General features: G+C 35.0%; 1 protein-coding gene and 1 non-coding gene across 2 annotated transcripts in view; one reads left to right on the forward strand and one right to left on the reverse strand.

Moving 5' to 3' along the window:
* Window positions 1-2,450: 2,450 nt before the first annotated feature.
* The window catches only part of LOC137925753 (centrosomal protein of 104 kDa), a 33,224-nt gene continuing 8,410 nt past the window's right edge, over window positions 2,451-27,264 (reverse strand). The window contains exons 2-20 of the mRNA XM_068769222.1: window positions 26,059-26,217; window positions 24,593-24,728; window positions 22,003-22,090; window positions 20,977-21,163; window positions 19,995-20,206; window positions 19,066-19,257; window positions 18,019-18,178; window positions 15,765-15,852; window positions 14,362-14,521; window positions 13,331-13,557; window positions 12,170-12,307; window positions 11,152-11,283; window positions 8,611-8,824; window positions 6,833-7,234; window positions 5,263-5,677; window positions 4,980-5,079; window positions 3,795-3,934; window positions 3,067-3,162; window positions 2,451-2,569 (exon numbers count right to left, since the gene is read on the reverse strand). Of these exons, the coding sequence (XP_068625323.1) occupies window positions 2,451-2,569; window positions 3,067-3,162; window positions 3,795-3,934; window positions 4,980-5,079; window positions 5,263-5,677; window positions 6,833-7,234; window positions 8,611-8,824; window positions 11,152-11,283; window positions 12,170-12,307; window positions 13,331-13,557; window positions 14,362-14,521; window positions 15,765-15,852; window positions 18,019-18,178; window positions 19,066-19,257; window positions 19,995-20,206; window positions 20,977-21,163; window positions 22,003-22,090; window positions 24,593-24,728; window positions 26,059-26,217 (3,365 nt within the window). The remainder of the gene's footprint in view (window positions 2,570-3,066; window positions 3,163-3,794; window positions 3,935-4,979; window positions 5,080-5,262; window positions 5,678-6,832; window positions 7,235-8,610; window positions 8,825-11,151; window positions 11,284-12,169; window positions 12,308-13,330; window positions 13,558-14,361; window positions 14,522-15,764; window positions 15,853-18,018; window positions 18,179-19,065; window positions 19,258-19,994; window positions 20,207-20,976; window positions 21,164-22,002; window positions 22,091-24,592; window positions 24,729-26,058; window positions 26,218-27,264) is intronic.
* Window positions 9,742-9,813, forward strand: TRNAC-GCA (transfer RNA cysteine (anticodon GCA)). Its single transcript has one exon. It is a non-coding gene; the product is annotated as a tRNA-Cys (tRNA).

Raw genomic sequence — 27,264 nt, forward strand, 5'->3', positions numbered from 1 at the left:
TACAATACGTAAATATTTTTGAATTTCACGTATAACATTAGTGTCAACATGACAAAGTTTACCGAAAAAATTTAAGGTTTAAAAGCAGCAAACTAAATATTTAAAATTATCTACGGTACTATTCTATTAGTAAAACAATTAAATATTTACAGCTACTTTTATGGTGGTGCACAAGTCGGTATATTATTTTTACATTTATCCTAAAAAACTACCATCATTCTAAGATACTATTTATTAAAAATAAAATCCATTTGACTATGACACGAAGATAATTAAATCAAGATAAAAAATACATTGCCTAGAAGCTTCTATTTCAATCATAAACAATGTTGATGTATAAATAACTATGAATTTCACAATTCAATTTTTATTTTAATTTGACAAAGCCCTCTAAAATTGTTCACATAAAAAATATGATGCAGAAACGAATTATTTTTATTTACTAAATAGTAATTAAATAACTTAACAAAAATTCATCATTTTCTACTTCCTTATTTCATTAAAACATTATTTCGTGAAACAGAAAAAAACACAAATTAAAAATAAAAATTAATGAGCATTGTCAGACGGAATCCAGACACTTGGACGGTGCTAGAACGGATCATAGAAGCTGGGGCTTGTATTACTTTTATAAATGGTTATTATTTAACAAAACCAATCAATGGACAGTTTTATAATCACCTAATTTTATAATTAAACTAACCAAAAGAAAAGGAAAAGCAAACGTTAGTACCCTTTTCTTCAACTACTGACATTTATAAGGTTTTATTACACATTAACACGTTAGCTGCCACTCCGGTCACCGGTGACCGGACCCCTACCTACATCTACGCGCCATTACGGTCACCGGTGACCTCAAGGCAAACCTGTTTTTGGAACGAATTTGTACGCCGGAGGATGCGTTTTTGATACATTTTCTGTACTGAAGTGACCGGAGTGGCGCTGTAGAATACTTCTTTGGCGTGGTTCCTGCCTACCTACGTTTTTCGATTTTTTTTCTTCATTTATAAAACATGACAGTTTGTCATAAGTGAAGAGCAAGTTGTTTGTGCTCTTTGTTTGTATTTTTAATGAAACTTAGCATAGGAATAGCCTTAGATCCTTCGATTAAGAATAACATAATAGAAATATGCTATTTCAATCTCAAATGTTCTACACCTACATATATGAGAATCATAAGGGTTCAAAAAGTTTGTTGAAGGAAAAATAAAACAACTTTAGTATAAAAATCACAGCACAATAATTATTCAAAAGTATCAATCAAAAATAACATTAACATGTCTAATTAAATACTTAAAAATAACGATGAGATTGATTGAAACACGTCAAACAAAAATATGGTTCGTTTGGGCATTCTTTGCAGTATGTTTGTAGCATACTGAACAGAAACGTCTTGTGTTTCTAACATTGCCCTCTCGCTTTTTCAACTGGTGCTTCAGTCGTTTTGGTCTTTCAGTATTTTCGGGTTTTTCACTATCCATTCCTGAATCTACCAGGTACTCTATTAACTGCATTCTATACTCTACTATACTTTCTCTAACTTTTTTATTTTCAGTGTACATAATCCGTCCACTTACAACAGCTGTATTTAAAATAACTTCGATTCCTAATTTTTTATAATTTAACAGTTTTTCTTAATGGCGACGAATATGCAGCCAGGAGAGGGTGACCGGAGTTGCGGTCACTCCGGCGCCTTCGTAACGTTTTTACATATTTTCGCTTCACAGCGCCACGTAGGTCACCGGTGACCTCGTCAGGTTTTTTGAAAATATTTTGAAAACTATCGAACCGATTTCACTTTAAGTTAGATATATTTTCATATCTTAACATTCCACACCAAATGTCATTAAAAAGTTTTTCTAAAAAAAAATATATTTCTTCTATGGCAGCTAACGTGTTAAAAGACACATGCATAGTTTTATTGTTGAGATTTTAGAAATAACAAACAGCGTCAACGTTGCATAATTCGGTGATACCATGTTTCAAATGACAAAAAAAATCACAATTAATCAGAATTGTTCATCATTAAAAAAGATAATTGCAATTAATATCATAGCTTGATCTAAAGCGTTTTATAACTTTTTGGAATTATTATACTTTGATGTGCATGCCATTAAAAATTATTAAATATAATAACAACATAGAAACTACTAAAATTCTACCATCTACAAAAAAACAATGTGTAAATAACAGTTACAAAAATGTATCATAATATAATTTAAACCGATTTTCACGTTAAAATTATAATTCAGAAAAAATATCACGAAAACCTATTACCCATATGATTTAATAAACCACAAAAGTATTTATAATTATTGACAGAAAACCTTAAAATTTTTAACCATTAACTAATAATTAAAAATTAAAACTAGCATTATAAAGTTATTAAACTGCTAAATTAAAAAGAAGTTTTTGTTTTAATTTAAACAATATTAACAAACATATCTGTGCTAAGTCGGTGTGAGTCGTGGGTTTCTCGGGCACTGCATCAGATGGCGCTGCCAGGGCAGGTCTCGCGCCAGTACGTTTGTCAGACAATACGGACATTTCCATTCATCCATGCCCAACGCTGAAAAGATAACAAGTTTGACTAAATGATTTGTCTTATATCACTTTTTAAATGTTTTATTTTCTGTCTAGTAAAGGATAGTAATATTTATGTAAACCACTGACTGTCAGACAGTTTTTGTACTAAAAATCGTCCCGTGGGAACATTGTAGGTTACAGTTGGAGGCAATAAATTTGTAAAAGCGTAATTAGGGTTCGCCATTACACCAACATTTAACAAATTAAACAGTTCCTACGAGTTACCCAAAGAATTATAAATATACAAAAAACAAATTGTCCACCGTCTCCATAAATCCTCATACACACGTACATAAAATACACTTACAATATAATTATAATTCCGAGTTCAAAACAAATTCAGACTAGTTCATCACTCTAATAAAGTTTTTAATACGGTAGTTAGAGTAATCCAAGCTTAATAATCGCTTTAAAAAATTTCACACTACAGCAGGATTTTTTAATAGTATTTGTATGGACTATGAGATAATAATTACTCACGGATGCAATTAACGTGATATTCGCTTTCGTCAGCACGTAACGCTGCTCCACACTTCTGGCACGGTTTCCAAAGGCCTTCGCTGAGAGAACACTCTTCTGTAAAAATGTATTTTGTAAGCAAATATTCGCGGATTGTCATGTTGCAGATGTCCACTGAGACTTCAAAATTCTGTAGGCCATAGCATCAGAAAGCGTAGCGTAGGAGGTCCACCCATAAAATGGATATGCGACCCTGTTAAGTTCGTCGTAAAATACTGGATGCGGCTTCCAACCTATCTTATTGAAAATTTACGGGGGAGACCTGTAGCAGTGGACGTCTTACGGCTATTTTAATGGCCCGCGTTTTTAGGGGCGTCTTGTGCCCAGTGTATTGTGGAAAGGGACTTACATTTTTAATTAATTTTTATCGTGTCTTTTATTTTCTGTCTCTTCTTCATGTCTTCACATAATCACTCATTCACTCTTCCAACATATATATCATAATTTAATATTCTCATTTATTCAAAATTTACTTCTTTGCATCGCCTTTCACCTTCTCCTCAATTATCACAGTATAGGCATATCCATAACAATGTATCACAGTCTATTTTATTTTATTAGAGGTTTAGTTATTTATTTGTATAACAGATGTATATTTATCAAAGTTTATAGCTTGTCGTTTTTTTTCTTTATTACAATAGACGTCTTTCGGTTGAAATGATGATGATAATATGGATATGAGTGCTTACCTAATAGGTGTGCGTGTAGTCCTCTAGCTTCCAGAGCCAGGTGGCAGTGAGGACAGCGAGCAAGAAGTACGCAACGTCGCCAGTAGTGTGCTTCAAGCGCTGTCGAGCGCACGCGTCGACCACACCACGTGCATGTTGTACTGCGAACGCATAAAACATATGTTCCATTAATCCTGTTCCTCCTAATACATGCATGAAGCTTTTGTTAATCTTCTGATTTCTCAATGTACTCTTCCGTACATGTATAGCTATAAATTGAAACATTAGATTTTCTTCCGCAACCGGAGAGGTGGCTTTTTGAAAAGGATGTACAAAGTCCTCCTTTAACAACCTTAACAAGGTTTTGGCAGTGGATAATTACGGATTTAGTTATATTAAACATTCTTATATTTTATTTAAAAAGAGCAACAGTTGAGTTTCTGATCGGCTCAGCATTCCGAGTCGGCCTTAGCTTTCTCTGGGACTCTTTACAATGTTCAAAATAATTAATGTTTCAAAAATGCATGTAAATACCAGCTTGTAAAATATACTTTAAATTTCAATTTATGATAACTAATTCTGCAACTTTAAGTAACACAAGGCCACCGCCATTTTAACTAAATTAATATGTTAAGTCGTTCTTGTAGTTTTGGCAAGTGGCATTACAGAATACTGGGGAATTATACCTGAGTAAGAGGTTAGCTTAACTCTTTTGTTGTCCCTGCAAAAACAGGCTATAAAAACTAAGAAAGGAAATATCATGTTCTATAACAATAATGTTTAATAGATAGTGATTGGTTATGGGTGTAGTGCTTTAAAAGGTATGCACCTGCAGCAATTTGTCATTAAAAATAATGCGACTGTAAAACTTTCACGTCTATTTACAATCAGCTTGTACAAAGTACTGATCGCTTTGTATTTAAAAAAGAAACATGTTACATAAACTTATTTTTTGCCATGATGCCAAAGGTCAATAAATTATTGAAATATAATAACTAATTTTAATGTGTAAAAGCCATTGATTTTAAATAGCGTGCACAATACCGTATTCACAGCAAATGAGCTATACATTCATTCTTTAAAAGCTTTTACAACTGTAACCAACTACCCCGTATATAATGAAGAAAGCACCACCCATTTTTAATTAGCGGACAAATGAAGAGGTTTTGAAAGGAAGTTATTTGTCAAGTATCCAATTATACTAACTTGCAGACGGGTTCCGGTGTTGTTTCATTACTGACGTCCATCCCTATGGCTTCGTATCCTTCGAATTGTGTATCGTTGTTGGCAATTTGCTGTCTTCTTCCTTTAAAAATAGAATTTATAGAACTATATTCCCTTGTCAGAGTATTTAACCACTAGGCTTAGTAACGAAATTGTTTAAATGTGATCACGTGTTGCTTCGAAATATGCAAACGGGTTAGAAGGAAACAATCCGTTTTCATACCGTTATTTACTTTTCTTTTTTCTTTTCGATTAATATATTTACCTGGACTATAATAACCACTTTCATCCATCTGACTGCTTTCTTCCAAATGTAAATTTCTTAACCCGGCTACTAACTTTGGTGAATCTAGTCCGGTGTCTCTAAAGAACTCCGCTTTGATCTTTGGAGAGTCCAAACTTCTGCAGTCTGAATCGGATCTCATATCGTTTCTGGACATTTGTGGGGAATCCATTGGTAGTGAGTCGAGACTTCGGTCATTTTTGTTGGTCTTCGGGGACCCAATGGTTGGTGAATCTCTATAGTCTATGTGCAGGGGCTCATATACGGTGATAGGGCGTTCCTTTAGCTCTGGTTTGGAAGGATCGTGGTCGTAGTGAATCATGGAGTGACGGTTCTCGGCGTTGCGGTTTGTTCGACGGTATATAACTTCATCAGTTTGATTCTCTTGAAAGTGTACCTGGTTAAAATCGTATACATGTTGGTTATAGTTGCAAAAGTTTTAAAGGGGTGAATGTATAACATTTGTAAGCAAAAAGTTTTTAAGTTTTAACACCAATTTTTATGTAAATTGATCTCTCTGAAATATGTTACAATCATAGCTTCAAAACAAAGTCTTTTAAGTATTTTAATATGTAGTAATCTATAATTTGAAAACGCATTTTCTTATTTATCATTACTAAATTTATTATTTCTAAAACTTTTGATTTTTAATTGACGGCAAATAAGCTATACATTCAAATTTTTATAAGTAAAACCAATCTCTAATCTTATCTATTCACAATTTTTTCATGTCTACAAGCTTGCAATCAATCAGATGTGATTTTGTAATCAAACATTACTGTTATACATGCGAGTGCAAAATATGCTCTGAACAGGTAAGCCAATTCAAATTGATATGTAATAAAAAACGGATTCTTTATTGGATCGACTATGAGCGCTTGTAAAACTTTATCATCATAGTCGTCATTATAACTGCAAAACCTTCACTGCTGGACATATGCCTCCAATAGAGACTTTAAATAGGGACAGTTCGAAGCGGTCTGCAACAAGCATCTTCTGGAACGAGGTTCTTCAAGGAACGAGGACCTTAACAAAGTTTTCTGCCCCCTCGTGGGCGGATATGTTATGCTGCTCTTGTCGTCACTATTCTAGAATTTTAAGACCCCAGCGATAATTTGTTCTGAATTTTACACAAAATTGTATTCATCAAATAAATAAATTCTTTTTTGTCATGTTTGAATGTTAACTGCTTTGTTAAGGTCTGGCAAGCAAGTAGACCCAAAAAAATGTTTTTTTTTTTAAAATTTATTAGTTACATCCATATGAAGTAATATTCAATATTTTCATATTGAATGAATACCTTTTTACTATATTCGGTATTGGCAGCTGGGATCGTTGTAGAGAGAAGACTATAGATCGACAAACGCAGTGTATTATTTTGTTAAATTCACATATGTAATTATATGCATGATTAATTGAAAATAAATGAGATCACGATTTTTATATAGAAAATGAATTCTAAAAATATTTTAGACTTCATTACTTATTTAATAAATATATATTACCTTACTGAAAACTAAGAAACACAGATGAATAAAAGAAATACAGGTACCTTTTCATTGCCAACAGCTGAAGATCTCGGAGAGTGTTTAGGACTAACAGCGCTATCCAACCTTAACTTGTTATAACCCGGGTAATTTGAAAAGTCCTTTACTGTACGACTAGGTGTATACTTTTTTGTTGGTGATTTCTTCAAACTACTCTTTGTTCTTGACGTCGTGAAACTGCCGCTTAAACTGGACGGAGCGAGAGTGGCGCCACTGGCACTTGACTTGAGGCTGTAGGAAGAGGTGGCACCAATTGATGACGTCATGAGCGATGATGTCATCCCGGAGGCGGTGGTACCAGACCGCGTGGATTGTGTGACGCTAGCGGTTTCGTGACTGAGGTCCGCCATCGACTGGTCAGCGCCGTTAAGGAGTTGTTCTTCGGTGGGTGCTTGATTCAACATTTTCTATAAATAACAAAAATAAATATAACTTAAACTTTAAAGGGGTAAATGTATAGCTCATCTGCTATCAATTATTGTATGGTACACTCTATACAAAAAAAATAGATTACAAAAATAAGTAACATTTTGATAATTAACGAGTAATAAAAAAGCTTTTTGAAATTAGTATTACAATATTTTAAAATTAATTATTGCTTGCTATCTACCCCTGAAGACTTTGTACTACCAGAAATTATTGACTTGTCGCTTTAAAAAAAGTAAATTAATGTAACATATATCAGAGTGATCAATTTATATAGGATATATCGTTGGAAATAGGTCTAAAACTTTTGCTGACAAGTGATCTATACATTATATACCGTAGAATTTGAGATACACTCACAATTGAATTAAAAATGTAAGTAGGACAGAGGTCCATCGCTATTTCCTAGTACTAATCTTTCAAAGAAAAAGATTGGAGTGTAAAGCATAACAGCCAAGACCTGTCTATAACATTATAGTGGTCTTCTGAGTTTCGAAATATAAAATCTTGTACATGCCTGTGTTGGGCACAGACATAGTATTTACTGTATCTGATACATATGACACAAGTTATTATGTCTCATTAACCTACCGTTTACTAGATAAAACGTGCTTTTATTTGAAGCTGTGCTAGCAGTGTCTAGGTTTTCGAGAGAAGACCACAGACTGGCAAGCACAGCGTAGAATATATACCTACAATACCTAGTCTCTTAGAAGCGCTAAATGATGAATATTTTCAACCTGTCCTATTATAATAGGTGAGGTTGACATCCTACGGCTGAAATAATGATAACTGCCTCCAATCCAATCCCTCAACTCAATACGATTCCCAAAATTAAATTACCCACTTTTCCTGCAAACGTTATTCTTCACTAAAGTTTTAACATATCAAGAAATGTAGCGTAATCGATGGAAATAGCTGGTGGATGAAGTTAGGAAGATCAAAGATCAACTTATAATAACTTTATCGCTTACAAAATACTGTAACAATTTTAAAAATTCAAGATGGCGATCAATGACAAGGATCACTTAGGGCGGTCCGGAGTACTCGTATTAGTACAGGGTTGTACTTCCGGAACGTTTCCGAGAAAGGTGCAATTGTAGTGGTTATTCACACGTTAGCCCACACATTATTTGGACGCTTGGGACCGAACAGAGCTAAGAGCAGTAAATTGAGCAAAAAGCTTACATGTACATATTGTATTATCTGTTATTACGTTTTTTTGATGGTATACATACATTAAATTCAACCTTATTTGCTAATTAGCTCTATGTCACTCAAAGGCAGGATTCCTCGGAAACAACAGCTTACTAATAAACATGAAATAAAGCTGGGAGGATATACTGGTGACATTTACCTGCATATCAATTCTGTCGAACTGCTGAAAGAGATGTCTGTAGATCAGGTTGCGACGTGTGACGGCGTCGTCGGGCGGTAGTTGGGCTCTTACTACTCTTGGTGAGCGATTGTAGGCGGCAAGCAAGATCCTCTCAGCCGCCGCTCGAACTGACCCTGCTGCATGCTGGGCACCAGCAGCGCCACATTCCGCCAGTCGACGGACAGTGAGACCACTGTGAATTTACAGTATGTTGTACGTATAAAGCAAGCGAAGGTCGTTGGGACTAAAAAGTTCTCCACGACCACGACGAGCTGGTAGACGTGGTATGGTCGTCAGATGCGGTCAGTGCAAGACCAGTCATCGTGGCAATCTTTGGGACAGACCTATGCCTTGCAATGAACTTTAGATAGGTTGTACTATACATTAATTGACAGTAAATAAGCTATGAATACATCCTTATAAAGCTTTTACACCAATAAACTATCATCTTGTATAGTAAGCATTTTAGAGTTTTATTTAATTATCAATCTAATACTCGTATACAATCAATACAGTGACTTTTTTCTGCTTAAAACTGATATGTAGATTTTAGCTCATAATGATGACGCAGACATATTTTTTACTTAACAATATTTCATCGTTTCCTGCGAAACATTGGCCTCCCCCAAAAAATATTTATGGAGTCATTATTACTGCCACGCTTGGCATGCGGGTTGGCGATCGAAATCTGGTATTATGGTACGCAGACGACGCTGCTGTCCCATCCTCTGGAGATTAGTTTGTGAGCAGTAGCAACCTTATATAATTAATGTATGAAGTGTGAATTATACATAAGACTGTATTTCGGGAATAGTACCCGCGACCTACTATCGCGAGTCCAAGTCCTCTACCGTTGAGCTACCACAGCTCAATAACAATATTTGTTTTAATTTAGTGTAAGAAGCAAATTTCATATGGTTATTATTTTATAGTTTTAATGCCGTAAATGAAAGACTTATTTAGCACGTATCGGTCAGTGTGACTCAGCTAGCCGCGATAGATAAATCGCCTACGCTAGTATTAAAGGCAGCGCTATCGAATGTATTACGATTTATAATAAATGATGTCATTACTCTGCTACAGTGATTTATTTTATTAATTATTCTCAACGGGGATATAGCTCAGTGGCAGAGCAATCGACTGCAGATCGATAGGCCCCCGGTTCAAATCCGGGTGTCCCCTAATAAGTTACACAATTTCTTTTTCTCATGTAAATTAAGTCAATTGCTTAGATACCAGGGAAACTGTTGTGTTATTAGAAAATCCTCTTTTATGAGAGGTTTAGTTCGAGTAAAACACTTAAAATACAAGATAAAGTTATAAATTAGTTCTTAATAGTTCGGAAGAAGCAGTCCTTTTCAGTTAATGTATTTTTTTAAAAGTTTATTTACTTTTGACTTTATTTAGGTGTTATTTTGTTCGAAGATTTATAGCCATATTTTAGATAGTGACATGATTGCAATGCTTTAAAAATTTAAGGACTCCTGATTTATAAAAAACGCGACACGTTTTGGTAGTATTTTCTTATTGTTAAAATAATAGTGGATAAAGAATTCTGATGAGACTGGAACAGGACCATCCGACTAATCAGTAGTAAATACTGATGTGCAACTTGTTAATCTTTCCTCTCACTTGCTGGATATTTTTTGTGCAAGTGATTTCGTGGAAAGAGACTGAAATGTGTTACTGAAAGTTTGGGAAGCCACTACTGGATTTGATCTAAAAGCGCGGGCTATACTTAATCTAAATTCTTTTGTGTGAAGTTCCTCGCCGCAATCGCAGAAATATGTATTTCTTTATTTATTTATTTACACTTTATTGTACACCATAGACAATAACTAGAAAAAAATTAAAGAATTCATTCATTCGTTTCAATACACGCGTATATTTTCATACTAGGCATATATTCCAACTCGACTGGATAGAAATTACGAAACATATTCTCATCCGATATTCCTCAGTGCCTTAAGAGGAAAATCTGTTACCAATGTGTGTTACCAGTGATGATTGATGGCTCCGAAATATGGCCTCTCACTCTTAGCTCCATAGACAAGCTCAGATTCGCTCAATGAGCCATGGAGAGAGCTATGCTCGGGATTTATCTATGGAGAGGAGATCCGTCTACTAACAAAAGTAATTGGCATAGCCAAGGGGATTGGCAAGTGACAGTGGGTTGGCAATATAGTGCGCAGAATTTGTTCCAGCCGCCAGAGCCTTTATTTTCTCGAATGGACACTATGGGCTAGCAAGCGCAGCGTAGAAAGTTCCACCAACAATGTGGAGAGATAATCTTGTTAAGATCGTCGGAAAACACTGGATGCATGTCGCTTCCTTTCGATCTTATTGGGAATTTATGGAGTAGGCTTATGTGCAGAGAACTTCCTATGGCTGAAAGGTGGATGATCATTACATATAAGATATACATAGACCATATGTCAGCGGTTGTAGATATGCGACTACTGTAAGGCTCATGTATTTTTTTCAAGGATATGGTTTGCTGTTAAGGTTATGATATCTTACCTGTTCTTGTCAGTAGAGATGCCGTGGCTTAATATCAGCTGCTCTAAGATCTGAAGACGGGATAGGGCCAGACGCGGATGCATGGAAGCTGCCACAGGCCTTACCAACTGCTGTGGTATTATATGCAGACTCCTGGAATTTGTATTTATATTTATTAATTTTAGGTGTATCAATAGTTTTCATAATATTCAATCATGTTAGGTTTTTTATTAGATATTTAAACTTAGATGTTTATTAGATAGTTAAAAATAAACAATCAAAGTTATAGCTTGCATTAAAAGAAATTTATAACTTAAAATATAATTTTTAAAGAATAAAAATTGGACTAACGGTTTAGCTATCAAACTAGTATTTATACAGGGTGATTGGTTATAGGTGTAGAAGCTTTAAAGACGTAGGTAAAGCTCGTTTGTTTTTCAAAAAGCTTTAAGGCTTTTACACCCATATCCAATCAGCCTATCTAAAACGATCTGTAAAATATTGTTCATTAATTTAATTTTTTTATTAGAAAGTGACAGGTAAATAATTTCTGGCAATATAGGGACAGAGAGACAGATATAATAATTAATTTTAGTACGTAGTAATCCGATTTTTAGAAACAATATATTTTACCTCATTATCAATGTTACTAATATTTCTGAAACCGTTGAGTTTTGATTTGGGTGTGCCGTTCATTTATTGACAGCAAATGACCTGTATCAACTTATATTTAACCTTTTAAATTTGTAATTATTCACACTGTATGCAATAGCACAGCGAAGAGAGAACAGCCACGCTGTTTATTTACCACACCAGTGTTTTACTTCTATTAGGATTCAGACCTATATATTTCTAAAGCTTTCAACTCCCCCCTATACCATTTTAAACAGAACAATTTGGTACAAGTAATTCGAAATAAAGACGGCGCCATTGATGGACTCGTCTTCAACAGTATAGAGAATGGCGCAAGGTAGAGAGATTGTCCAGCTTTGTGGATCAATTGAAGGAGTTGAAATTAAAATAGAGAATGAAATCATACCTCACTTGCGGACATTCGGCGACGGTAAGCACTGTGTGTTGCGCTGTCGAGTGCATTCTGGGCGCGGGGTCACCGCACGCGCGCAAAAGCTCCGGTAGTAATTTGTCTATGCAGCGGCCTACTTCTGCAGCGCATACTCTGGAAGAACAACATCAGACGCATCCTGAATTTACAACTTTCTAAAATTGAATAACAATTTCATTTTTGTTTTGATTTGTAATATATGGCTCACGATCAACCAGAGACCAATGGAGGGGCTATACTAGAAGCTTAGCTGCGCGATCGAATCATAAATGAGGAGATCCACAGAAGAGCTAAGATCGTCAGTGTAGCTCGAAGAATTACTGAAGACGTATGAAATGGGCGGGGCACAAGGCTCGTGCAATCGACGGCCGTTGGCGCCGAAAGGTGTGTTTCAGCACGAGCATGAGTCAATAGACGCGGTGTGGATCGGCCCTCCCACTAGGGGGACATACAATATAGTGATGGTCGCACGAAATCGCATATTAAAGCAGTGCTTCACAAATATTTCCTTTTAAAAAATAGATAATATTGCAGTACGAGACAAAAGCAATATAGTATTGGGGCATATTAAAGTCTTGTGCGACGTAAAATCTACAGTACTAGAAATACTAGCTGATCGCTAAGTTCACACTTTCAAATATCAATATATATTCTCACTTAATATAAGAAATAAATGTAGTTATATGTCCTTCATGAAATATTTAACTAAATTTCTTTATGAATTAATTTTCCGTAAGATGCAAGTTACAGGAGTAACATTGTCCTTATCACGCCATATTAAAAACAAGATTAACAAAAGCAGATTAAAATAAAGCCAAAAGATTTTTTCGATTTGAGCTTATATGTACTAATTAGGCCGCCTTCATCTTCATCAACGTCATTACCATTTCAGCCGCCGGACGCCCACTGCTGTAAAGAGTCCCAATAGAACCGACTGATAGCGACTTAAACAGTCTATATTGTGCGTCCTGAAACTTACTAATTCTTGTCTTAGTTCTACGCTAGGCGCTACTAAAACATCTCTCCAGATAGGCTCAAATAAAAGATACCATCATTGTAGTGAAATTAGTGTTTATCTGTTCAATTTACAAAAAAAAAAAAAATTTCTGTTGTATATAGTAATATTAAAATTTTTACCTGTCCGGAACAAATTCTTTAAACAATGTAATAACAACTTCATTAGCCTGGCTGTAAACGGAGAACACTTTGTCGCGTAACGCCCTCTGTAGGAGGATAGCGGCAGCGCGGGCAGTCTTGTTTGGAGATGTCTTACTACTGCCGTTAGATGGAGCCGTCAGTTCCGCACGCAAGCGGGCAAGACCCTCTTCTTTATCTAAGTAATTCTTCGAGTAGAATTTTTCAACCTATAAAAATTTATTTTCAGTAAGTAATGTTATTATTGAATAGGTCTTTCATGGTGATAACCAAAGGAGTCATCAGTTAAAAAAATAATCAAAATTAAGAAAAAATTGTGTTTTAATTGAACGACTTTGATTTTAACTTAACTAAAAATAATAGCATACAGTTGTATAATATTATTTAATACTTTTATTAACATAAATAAGCGTTGGTATTAAAGGGAATCATGCTTACATGAAATATTATTTTTATATTACACTATCCACAAAAAATGTAACCTAGCTGTCTCGTAAATAACCTTACTTGCTCTATCAATTCGCGTTATGACATCGCTGTGCAAACTTCAAAAACTCGTAATTTAAAACTACTATAATTTTAATGTTTTTGATTTTGAATTAAATTTAAATGTCTTTATTCAAGTAGGCATTTTAGCGCTGTTAAGAGCCATTAATTATTTTAACATTATCAAGCTAAAAAGTTTACGTAGCAATCTACCGCCGGCTCAAAATGCTGATCTGCTAAGATAAACCGGAACTCAAGTAAAAATTCAACAGTTGGTTTTTTTAAATGAAGCTTAACAAAGTTTGATTATAACTGAACTATACATTTAAATGCAGAAGTACAAGTGGGTGGGTAATGTATATATAAATAATTTAAATTTTAGATAAAGATTCCATCTAAAACGTATCTATTTTAATTTATTTAAATAGAAATTCATTAAGTAAAGTCGGTCAAAGAACCGACACACGCATTTTTAAAAAGAAAAAAAAATACTGCTGCGGTGGTGTGAAAAGTTCCGAAAATCTTACCAAAGGATATCCAAAAATAAGAATGGGCAGAGCGGCGTGCTTGCGTTCGCGCTCCGTGAGGCGGTGAGTCTGTCGCGGCGGAGCACTCCCGGCGCTGCCCTCCTCCTCCCGACCCTCCCGTCCTTCCCGCGCCTCCCGCAGGAACTCGTTCGTGTGCGAACTATGAGAAACACTTGACGTGGACTGAGCCTTTACTTTTGTTGTTAAGTACGCCGTCGTTGTTTCTTTTTTAACGTTGATCGTTGTTGTTGACAACGTCCATTGACATTGTTACCGGGTTTGGAGTGATTTGAAGACGCCTAGGTTTTCTCGAGGTGACATTAATTATTCCACCCGTTGCTAAGCAATGAGGACACTGGCAGATTGTGACTCTTGCATTAGGAATATAATACGTACTTCAGAGTGATAACTTTTTTAAGTCCATAGTATATTACTGACTTATACTGACTGATTACTGACATATGATTTTAGGATCTTTATCGAAATATTTAATTGGAAATTTTCTATTGACTACTATGCTTAGTTTTACGAAAATATGAAGAAATTTTCCGAAATCTCGAGTTTTGATTTTAGGAACATAATTGTCGATTATCACATAATGTTCCAAAGTAAGTTAAATAACATCTAGATACACCTGCTACTTTATTAAAAGTTGAAATATAACATTAAGTAACGGTAAAAATTATGATCAATCATTGCAAGTGAGCGGTGGTAGTCCAACGGTTGGGGACTGTGACTTACGATCGTAGATCGCAGGTTCAATTTCCAGAATATAATTTTATATAATTTACACTTTGTGCATTAATATTTTAGTTGTGCATTTATTGCCACTGTTAACAAATAAGTTTCCACAGGATGAGTAGCACAGGTTTCGTCGCACCAATATACTACACTGCGATTACCAATCCGCCTACCAAGCGTGGCGATTATGGTATATAACCCTTTAAATATCTTTGGGGGACACTTGTCTTGCAGTGGTCTATAGGCTGAAACGACGACGAAGATTATAAAAGATTAATCTGATTCTACTTTCTGTGAAATTGACTTATTTTGGCATTTTTCTCACGGCGTACACATAAGACCATTAATCCTAAGATTTTAAGTAAACTTCTGTTTTAAAGACAAAATATATACATATGTGTATGATGTATTTTCCCCGTACATTATTTAATTTATTTAATCAAAACGTATCTTTGAGACGTTGCTTTTAGTCCTTCCATAGATATCCTTGGGAAAAGCCTATGCCTAGCATTGGGCGTTTATAAAACTACATGCGAGTTAAAAGGTCTTCGCAGATCAGTTGTAGAGATATAAACAAGTGTGACATTAATAAGAAAAATCACCTACTATTTTACGTGACGTCTATTACACAATTAGCCAGAAAGTAATGTAAATTCACTTACTGCCTTAACGCTGGTAATAAACGTTCTTCGTATGCCTCAAAAGTAGATCTTGGACCTGCGCTTTTATTTCTTCGCCTCACCAACGTACCTATATATAAAAGGAGAAAATATTAACATGATTCTAACACAGATGATGATGCGAAATGAAATTTAATAATGCATACGTATTCTGTTATAATGTGAAAGAAAGTGTAATAATAAAGCTTGAGAATTAATTGCGCTACATACACCAATATCTCTCTTTACGTAGTGGTAACTTTCCAAAAAACACAACGCAAATTAAAACGACGCAAGTGAATTAAGATTTTCTTTTAGCAAATCATGTTAAGATCGTAAATAGGTTACGAAAATACTACTTTTTTAAAATGAAATTGAATAAAGTAATGTACAAAAATTTAAAAAAAATATTTTAATTAAAACAATATAAACTATTCAATTAATTTTTGAAAAATAAAATTAAAATTAATCACTGTCTGATGAATTCATTGTGGCTGTTGTCGTAAGCCGGCTTACTTTCACAAAGAATAGATAATAAAGTTTGCTGAACAGCTTTTTTTAAAATAAAATTAATTTCCTCTTAGCAATTGATATTCGTAGCTACCGCCTGGGACACTTTAAAAATCCTTCCGCTGGCAGGATCGTCTTTCAGAAAAATCTCCATAGCTTCATCAACCAAACACATCGCTTTGAAAATTTGTTTGGAGGTTTAATTTTGTTCTTTGGATATTTCTATTGAACGGCCACTGTCATCTTCTTCATTAGTAAATTTCAATTCCAGTTGCATAGTTCTTAATTCGAGAATTCTTGATTGTGCATGATTATCAATTCATTTATTTCGGTCTCCTATATACCTTTAAAATTAGACTCTCTAGCTGCAATTAGAAACAAAAATGTTGCCATCTTTTAAAAATAGAAAATTAAAAAAAATTAATGACCCGTATCCAAAACAACGCAACCTTAAAAATCTAACGACGCACAGTGGAATTTAGTGCTAGTTAAGCAGCGCCGCAACTTGAAAACAACGCAAAACGTAACGACGCAAAGCAAGTTATTGGTGTATTGTATTAAGGATGTTGAATAAGTGACCATAAAAAACCAGTTCCAGTCTGTTATGAGTTCTTCTTAGATCAGGCGTGTTTATAAAACTCTTAGAATTAACTTGTAGGTCACAATTATAGTGCAGTTCAATCTGATTCTAGTTTCTATGAAATTGGACTCTTCTAGCATTCTTCTCGCGACGTGGTCACTGTAAATGATTGTATACCGATTATAATATTAATTTAACTAGATGACCCTATGTAAAAAATACTAGACTTAGACTTTTTATGTACCTTTATATTTTTATGTGCTTTTAATTTCAACTCTTTCATTCCTTTTGTTTTATTTATCTTATTTATTGTTTTATTTATCTTGCAAGTATTTATCACACAAATATTTATTTTTGTTGTTTACGTTTTGTGTTACAAACTCGTAATTTGTCTCCCATAGAGACTCGCGGATCCGTAATAAGGAGATCCCTAGACGAACCGAAAATAATCGGCACCAGACCACAAGGTACGCAGAACGGACGGCCGCTGGCCTCATCATCAACAATTCAGCCATAGGACATCAACTACTAGGCATAACTCTCTCGGATTACTTTAACACGGTTGTCGATCCACCATGTGATCCCAGAAGACATCCGTTCTGCGCGCTATGTGGCCTGCCTTCTGCTTCTTCAAGCTACCAATTCGCCGAGCTATGTCTGTTACTCTCTTTTGTTTATGGATCTCCTTATTTCTGATTCCATAATATCTCATTGAGCATAGCCCTCCTAATGGCTCGATTTTCGACTCTGAACTTGCTAATCGGCCACAGTGAGAAACCACGATTCAATGCTGTAAGTCATCACTGGTAACAGATTTACTATAATATTTTAACGTATATTATATCTCCAAAAAGTACAACACAATATTACTGGTTGATATTAAAAATATACACAACAGAACAGATATGTATCTTATATCGTTATAAATATAGTGAAAAATTAAGTATTACGCAAATAAATGATTTTCAGTTATTAAAAGCTAAAAAAACTATTAGGATATAAATTATTTTAACAATAAAACATTAAAAATCTGTAAAATAACATTTGAGTAAATACTATAAAGGAAAAAATTACGCTCCGATACTTTCCACAGTGTATTGTCTAAATGTTCATAAATAACTTCTGTGGTCCTAATGCAATCAAAAATATATATTTATTTAGATTTACCATTAGCTGCGTTAGGGGTTATGCTTCTACGGGGGCTATCAGTCTCTTTTCTCAATTCTTCTTCTTCTCTCTTCTGAATTTCTACCTTATCTTCTACTGGTGGCGGAGGTGGTTGTGCGATTTGCAACTGTACTTCCTCTTGAACAACTTTTGCTGGAGACTGTAAATAAAATAGCAAGATACGTGATCATCACAACAACCACAGGACGTCCACCGCTCCACATGGCCTCCTCACAGATTTCGGGGTGGACATCACACACTGAGCTTGCCTATCTGTGTTTTTCAGTTTAGAATCTAAGGCCCCATCGGCCATGTGTTCCGTACGCTATGTGGCCTGCATGTGTCACTTCAGTGTTGCAGCATATATATTTATTGTTCGCAAAAGATAGTATCATATAATTTCTCTCGATTCTATTTTGTTGGCAGTGCAAATACATGTGACTTCAATAATGCTTCTGGACACCGTGCTTTGATAAACGTTGCCACAAAATGCTGTATGATAATCGAACATTTAATATACAAATGATATATAATCGGACATAAATACATAAATAATACATAATCGGACAATATTTTTCGGACATATGTATAAATAGCGATGTAATTTATCATATGAAACAAACAAACGGTTTAATTCAAACAGCGTGTCATTTCAGTTACGATAGTGAACATCCATACTAAAACACATTACCTAAGTGGTGTCTAGCAACAGGGAGATATCAAGAGTAATCCGGGTCTCATAAGAAACTTTGAACTTTATAAATATGTTGCTGCTATTTGGTTCATGTTTTATCAGCCGCTTGTTAGCGTGCTTTCGACCGATACCAAAATAATCGTCTTGTCGACAGACGATGAACTTTGGAAAATGGCTGAAGTTTAACAGGAGCATAACTTTCCACAATATTATAATACAAGCATTTCGTAATAGGGCTCCGAATAGAACAACCATGTTTCACACAATAGTCTTTTATTCTATCCAGTAGAGAACTTATTTCTATTCTTAAGATTTTCGATACTTAAAAGTGTTTTAGAATGTTAGTTACATACACTAGGAACATTATTGTCTTCGTCATCTTCCACGCCGTTTACGAACGCTTGTAGCGGTGGATCACCTTCGTTGTCTATGGGCGGAACGGGCGATGGTATGTCCACGCTGAGCGTACCGGCCACCACCGACGGCGACAGATGGTGGGAGAAGTCGTACGCTTGAGGCATCGACGAATCGTTACGGGAGTCCGGCTGTAAAAATATAAATTGTCAAGTAAATTAAATAAGACAGGATAAAAGATTTTGCGATTAAAAAGATTTGTGTAATTTCTTTGTATGTTATGTTTATTGATGTACAGGAAAGAGTAGATAAATAAATACATATAGCGTCTAAGACAATAACTCTCAATGATGGGTGTTGAAGGGTAAATGCCAAAGAGCAAATTGTATTTATAAATAAAACAACACATGTACTTTCATCTCCTTTAAACATGAATTCTATTATCTTGTCTTAACTGGCTGGTTTATCACAACACTGACATTGTGATTATTTAGCACCCATAAAATGTGTAACACAAATAAAATATGCATAACGTATACAGTTTAAAATGATGCATATCATTCTGATAATAATCATTAGTTAATTAATAGATATTTAAAGAATAATAATCAACTATTAAGTATTTAAATGAGCAGTCTTAGACCAGCGGTAAAGAACTGAGACTTGAGATTGTAGATCGGAGATTCAATTCCCGGGATAGTTTAATAAATAATTTACACTTTGTGTTCATTGTATAGGATTGTGGCAACTCACAAATAACCTTCCAAAGGATGGACAGCAGTGTCCTCTGCGTACTATAACGCCTCACTGCGTTCCTAAGCCCGCCTGCATACTTACTTCTTTCATTACTGTCAACTTGTACACACATAAAAACTTTTTTGGAGAACTTAAAATGAAATAAAAAAGTTTCATTAGCAGTTACACTCACACCGTCCTCTTCGAAGAGTCGACACAGTTGCGGGTCCTCCTTAACTCCTGTGAGTGCGTCGGCTATTCTGTCCCTCATCCGCCGCGCCAGCTCGAAGTCATCTCTAGCCGCTGCAGTCCTCTTGCGCAGCCTCCAGCGACCGATCCGTATACCGGCCGCTGCCAAAGCTGCTGCCGCGGACTTCAAACGACGGGCGTACTCAAAACGTTCCTCTGCCAATGACAAACATGAACATTATTTTTAATTTTTTATTTATTAAACAAAAAATTGGTTTGAAATATATTTGAAATGATATTACGATTACCTTTAAAGAAGCAAGTATTAAGCTAGTGAAATCTACGATAAATATTGATATTTAATTGAAATAAAGAAAACGAATTTTTAATGCATACAAATAAATGAAAAAATATTTTTCAATACGGTTTTAATGTTTAAATATTAAAGTGAATTAATCTATCTTGAAAGGATTTTAATACTTTAAGCAGTTTCATTTGACATGGTCAACCTGGTCCTAGTGTAGTTTTTAAAAACGGGACCAAATCAGAGTGATATATTGTATCTGTTGAGGTCCGACAGAAGGTATAATGCTGCAGGGAATTCGACAGGTTTAGTTTTTTTTGTACACCCTTATTTGGTTTTGGACAGTGCTTTATATTTTTAATGTGCTATTTATTTCCTTATTTCATAAACGTTACCGCATTTTTTCACAACCAGATATTAAAAATATTACATTATTGTTATTTTTTATATATTTTTTTTTATTAAAATCTTCATGTTTTGTGTACAATTTATGTTATAAACTTTATTTTTATTTCCCCCTGTTATTCCATTCCTACCCGACCTATTTTATTTTTTGGTACTGTTTCTTTTGATCACGTTTTCGACTATGGCTCTGCAGTATTGTAATCGGTACTCACTAATCTTTTTATTATATTTAAATTATAAAGACATAGGTATTAATTCGTAATCAAGGATAACTCACCAGAGACGGCATTCTTTTTCTTTTCGTCGAGAACTCTCACCAGGTCGGCGATCTCATTGTCGACGTACATAACGAACGCCAGGTCGTCGTAGGGGGAATAGGTTGGCTCGGATTTGGGGATCGGCGGTGTTGCCTGCCCGGCGTCGTCCACTTCCACACCGAGGACGTTAACTGCCATCAATGCTACCTGTTGAGATAAAATGTTTACAGATATTGCCTCGCGACGATGAGCAAGTCTGTAAAAAAACTTAAAAGGCAGTAACAATATATTTTATTAGCATGTTTCCACTAATACCTGTTGGTAGTGATCTGAATCCAGCGTCTTCTGACGACCTAAACAAGGTCATCTGTTCACCTTGGTGGACATCATACGTTCCGTTTGACTATCCCAAGTCTTTACTCCAGAACCATAGGCTCCAACGGCCATCTACTCGGCGCGCTATGTGGCCTTCCCAAACTTTTTATTAACCGCAAATTATTAAGCTATGTTCTGATTAGATCTCGTAGAGAAATCTCCAGCATATTCATTTTCAAATTATTGTGAAGATGATTATTTATTTGTATTATATAACGACCACGGATATTATCAACTTCAGATAGCAAACTTCGATGCATTATATAAATACGAAAAGTGGTATTAAAAATTAGATGTTAATTTTGTGTAAACTTTATCTATCATGATGGCCGGCTTAAGATTACTATTATATTTCTTTGTATGGAATAGTCATAAATAAAACATCTATTTATATATGTTGACTAAATTTGCGAGGTAACTACGAGTGACTATGGAGCTACTTCGCACAGGAAATTGTTTTATTTTGATTTATACGAAAATATGTTTTAGCGCCAGAGATAGCGTGTGCGAATGAGAAAGACGGTGAAACAGGAGGCATCTTTTCCGCGTGATGTCTATGTCATCGATTGTCTAATCTGTGAGAATATGTATTCGTAAACTGTTACAATATTGATTTATAATTTCATTAAAAGCATTTTTGAACGTAAAAACAAGTGAAGTTTCGATAATACCTGATCGTTATCGTTCGCCGGCGGGTGCGGGCCTGACAGACGGAGTTTCACGAATCGCGCGATGGTTGGTTCCGGCAATGCAGCAGATCTGTGGTGTATATACATGGTACAAGATCCCGTTTTGAAATTTCAACTAATGATATATTACTTTCTACTTCTTTAGTTTTATAAGGTGGAAACATAGAGGTTTTTTTATCATAAGAACTAAATTGCTGTACAGAAAATATACTGTTCTTACTATGGTTTTTGACCCCTGTTAGTGTACACGAAGTGGTTGGTTCAGTTTACGTGCTGAAGATAACCCATGTGACTGACTGGCAATTTACTTGTCATCAGGGTAAAAAATGATGAATATCCCTATTGAAAGATGTCCTGTTTAGACAAATTACTTCAGTCCGTCAGTCCATCGACAGTATATTTAAATCAATATAACAATAAGGGGTAACGTTCATATAAGAAGGCTTCCTATAGCAAGCTGTTACGACCAGAAAAACTTTTACATCATTCCTGTGAAACTTATGTCACGTAGGTTGTTTGTAACGAACTGATTATATCCAGCATATATTTATTAGGCATCTGGCATTTTAACTCGTTGAGTAAATAGCAGAAGTTCATATCAGGACAGAGTTAATATTTTTCCAATAAATTCATTGTCTCAATTTAGAAAAATATTGTGCTTATAACTCATTAACAAGTCACCAGGAGTGATTCTAGGATTTTTAGCGCACTTACATACAAGAATAAATAATATTATTATTTGTATATTTTATCCATATGTAATATTTATTGCAAATTAAAAAAGTTTAAAATGGAAAAAAAAGTAAGTATCTGTGTGAAATATTAATTAATTCAAAAAATAATACAACCGTTTTTTTATATACAAGTGATGCAAAACGTTGAATAGCGTAATGCGCATTTGAACTTCGACCAATGAAGAAGCAAAAACTTTTAAAATTAGTTATACTGTTCATATTGCATACGTGTGATAAACATGATTTATTTTTATGATATTTAATTAAAAAGTCAATTACAGAAAATTAAATTAAATTATTTGAAATTCGTAGCAAAGAAATTTCATTATAGTTATTTCTTTTTTTTTTGTTTTCAGCCGATGGTCGTTCACTGCAAGGTATGGGTCTCCAAAATCAAATAAAAAAAAAAAAAAAGTCCCAAATATCGCCGCTGTGACCGGTCTTGCGCTCCTTGCATCCAGACACTTCCCGTGATCTTTCCCTAAGTCGTCGGTCAATCTAGTGGTCGCCTCTGGAGAACTTTTGGGCTCCAATGGCCATCAGTTACATGATTATTAAGTTATTATCATAATTATTAAGTTGGTACAATTGGATACGTCACGAATCGAGACAACATCAATAATTACAATAATCAATTTTAAGTTTTAACATCTAAAAAAATATGGTTTAATTTTTTTTTTAATCGGCGTCTCTCAAAATACGGCCCTGTTCGTCGACCGGTTTGCCCGCTGCTTTATCCGGCGCTATTAACCGCTCCACTAATTGTCACGAAATTCTAGAAAGAACAGAGCTTTGCATGCCTAGAATGAATGCGCAACTGAAATGTAAATGTTTTTTTAAGGTATCTTAATATCTTGGGCACACTTTTACCTCGACAAGGCTTACTTCCACCTACAAAAGTTGAAGCCACTTGACCTTAATACTTCTCTTGACCGGGCTACATCTTTCAGAAAAAAATACTGGTTATGTAAAATTTTTATTTTTATTATTGTTTTGATGTTTCTTTTAGGCTTTTTATTGTTAGTTTAATTATTTAAGTGTTATTATCCGCATTGAATCAAGTAATCACATGTGTACTCCATTACAATGTCAGAAATGTCCACTTTGATAGAAATTAGAATCAAATTGAGCTCCTATATCAGCATACTTCTGCTTAAAATTCATGGCTATAGGGTTTCTAATGCGCCCCTATAGATTCAAGTGGAAAAAACTTTGTTGTACCTGATTCAAACAAAAATATTGTACATATTTAACAGTAATGGCTTACTTTACACAACAGACCCTCACTTTATTCAGTTAAAGAGTTCTGCTTCTATTCCTGCTCCCGTGGTTCGAATATTTCGGTGTAAGTTAGTCCGGCTAAGCTGATCTAATCTCATTGGTTGTACCAAGAGTAACAAGTATTCTAGATTTTGTTTAATTCTTCATCGTCGACATAGAAGTCGTACATTCCGGTAGTTCAAGACTTATCATCAAGGTAATTTTGTGACATGCTTATAATGATTTTTTTAATATTTTTTAATTTTATGATCATCATCGAGAACAAGTGTGATGAAAAGAAAATACACGACGGACTAATCAAATAAACCAAATCCTTAGGTTCACTATTCCTAAATATTAAAATTGTAGCTGTGGCCTGAAGTATAAAATTAATCAATTCATTCATATCAATATGACATGAAATTCGTAACATGGGTTTCAGACCGTACTTTCAGATTCAAGAATTTACCGCACAACGGTCTTAATTTAGGTAGCTTTGGAGACAGTACTTTAAACATATGATTCATTCTCTGATGATCTGAAATTATAAAATAAAAAAATATATATATTTACGTTACCTTAGCTCTCTTGTGCGAGCTTGAGGCGTGGGCTTTGCGAGGGTGACCCGCCCGACGCTGGTGTATGTGGCGCCGCATGGCGTGGCTGCTCCCTCCGTCACCAAACCACCAGACACCAGCACCTCCACGCAGGCGGCTGCCAAAATCAGAAGCCCAACTTCACCATAAATGTACAAAATACTACAACTAGATTATATAGAAAAACATGTATTACTATGCCACACTTCAACTAGCCCATCCGCTGGGCTATGTTGATTACATTGGTTCGTCTACCGATCTCTTCGTTCCTAATTCAAAATCCCGAATATATAGCCCTCCCTCGTGGTTCTTTTAGCAACTTTGAACTTGCCAATAAGGCCGGAAAAAAGACACCACGTTAATGCACCATACTTCATCGTAGGTTGTACATCATTGATCGTAGACTTTCGAGTTTAAAAGTGAACAGTTCAAGGCATACTTTCGAATTGTTATGTGACTACAATAACATCGTTTTATTTGTAACAGACATATTATAATAGACTGTCATATATTTATAATTTAAAATATGGGGTTCAAGCTAGTACCGCGCGTGTATACTAAATCTAGATTCGTGATAGGTATAAGTAACAGATTAAGAGCGAAATTATTTTTTTCTGTGTAGTCAGTGCCAGACAAAGAGTCAGGCAAGCCGGAAGACCAATTTCGAAAGACATCGATAGAAAAAAAGATTTTTAAATTAATTTTTACACTTGTTCATTATGCTATTCCTTAAGTTGCATAATTTGTAAAAAATAGCTTCTATATTATTTTTTCAATAAATAAATTTTTAATACCGTTTTTTATTTTTTTCTTCTTTTTTAAAAGTTGCAGTAAATTTCTATGTCCTTGTCATACAAAAACACTAAATCGGATTTTCAGAACCGGTAAGTAATGCTGTTACAAAACACTGTCACTAAGGCTAAAAGCAATTAGTTAGCGTACATATAATCTTACTTAATAGGATTATAACAGAATGTAGCGGCATATTCATAGATTTTATTGCTAACGACTCGTGGTTAGGCTTGCAGACAAATATTAAACATAGAATTAAAAAAAAAATCTTACGAAAATACTCCCAAAATAAATTCTACCAAGGTATTAAATTGGCCGCCAAGGTCATATGATTTAATATTTTGGGAATAATGTTTGAGAAGCTATTCATCAATTCTGGAAGAACAAAAGCACACATATTACTGTAAAACTCATAATTTATGATATATACAAGGAAGAAGACCTGCCATTACCCTAAAAAGTAATTAAAAATACTAAAATCGAATTTATATCATATATATATGTTGCGTAGTGGACAACTGTTCAATATTGTTTTTCATTTTGAGTGGTTACTCAACTTTCCGCTTTTAATACAAAACATTGTACCAAATGATATTCATAAAAATGTATTTTATGTCGAAAAATCCATTTAATTTTACTTGCAACTTCAAACATACGTATTAGTTGATGGTGCGCCAGCAGTTGGAGCTTGTGGACGCTGGTGACGCTGGAGAGCCGCAGGAGTAGCTCGTGAGGTGGAGCTCCAGCGCTTCGCCATCCGCGAGCAGCTGGTCCTTGTGCGTTTAGCTCGCATGCCGGATAGTTGCTGTCTTCACCTTAACATTTAAGAAACAAAATATGTTTCATTACCAATTAATATATCGTATGTATATTAAGGTGGAATGTAAACGCACCTGTTACTGCGGTATGCAAGATTAATATATTATTAGAGATTACTGACTGTAATTATGAACCGTATTTTGTTGTTGATCTTTACATCAGTATTTAATGTTTTTTTTTAATTTCCTTCCACCTATCATAGTTAAAATAGGGACTTTGAATTCTTTTAGTATGATTAAAGTTGGTTTGTATACCGCGGTATTTGATGCCTTTCTATATCTACTTGATAGATATTATTATAGGGGATGTATCAGCTACCAAATAGTTAATTTTATGATTAGAACTCTAACTTTTACTAGGCTAATTCGAGCCATCATAACAACTTTGAAAGTAATAAAGTATATTTAATGGAATCAGGTGTTACCTTGCGGACGTCCATCCTAAGTAAGAAAAGGACCAATATTTAGCCACTACCACACATGAATTAGTAGTCGCGCAACAAAGTGCACCGCCAGCCAGCGACGTCCTAGTCAGACTCTGTGTTTGGCACTAATTGGTGTAACGTAACTCCTGAAGATGCCCCGTGGAGGGATGAAACACTCATCACTCAACACGAGTGATTTGACGGTGGCAGTTGTGTAATTCGCATTGTTTGCCGCGTACGCATTTATCAGCGGGCTGGCGGGCGCTGCACTTTTTTGCACGACTACCACTGCATGTGCGGAAGTGGCTAAATATTGGTCCTTTTCTTACGTAATAAAGTATTGTCCAATATGTTTTATTTCTGATTAATAGAATCATAGATTAAATCCTATTATAGTATTATGGATTTTTTAAATAATAATAAATCTTAGCAATGAATTCAAGCATCAATAAAAGAAAACAAAAGAAAAGGGTTATTGCGGGCTCTTCGCAAATCAGAGCGCGTTAAGAAGTTAAACGTGCCATTGTAGGGGTGAGGTGGGTTATGAGCAGTGCTAGGCCCAGCGGTGGAGTACTGACACTTGCGATCGTAAGGCGCGGGTTCGATTTCCAGGATACAA

Source organism: Battus philenor, unplaced genomic scaffold (genome assembly GCF_028537555.1).
Source record: "Battus philenor isolate CCGP_79_NKW_IND1 unplaced genomic scaffold, ilBatPhil1.0.hap1 SCAF_27, whole genome shotgun sequence".
NCBI classification, from domain to species: Eukaryota; Metazoa; Arthropoda; class Insecta; order Lepidoptera; family Papilionidae; genus Battus; species Battus philenor.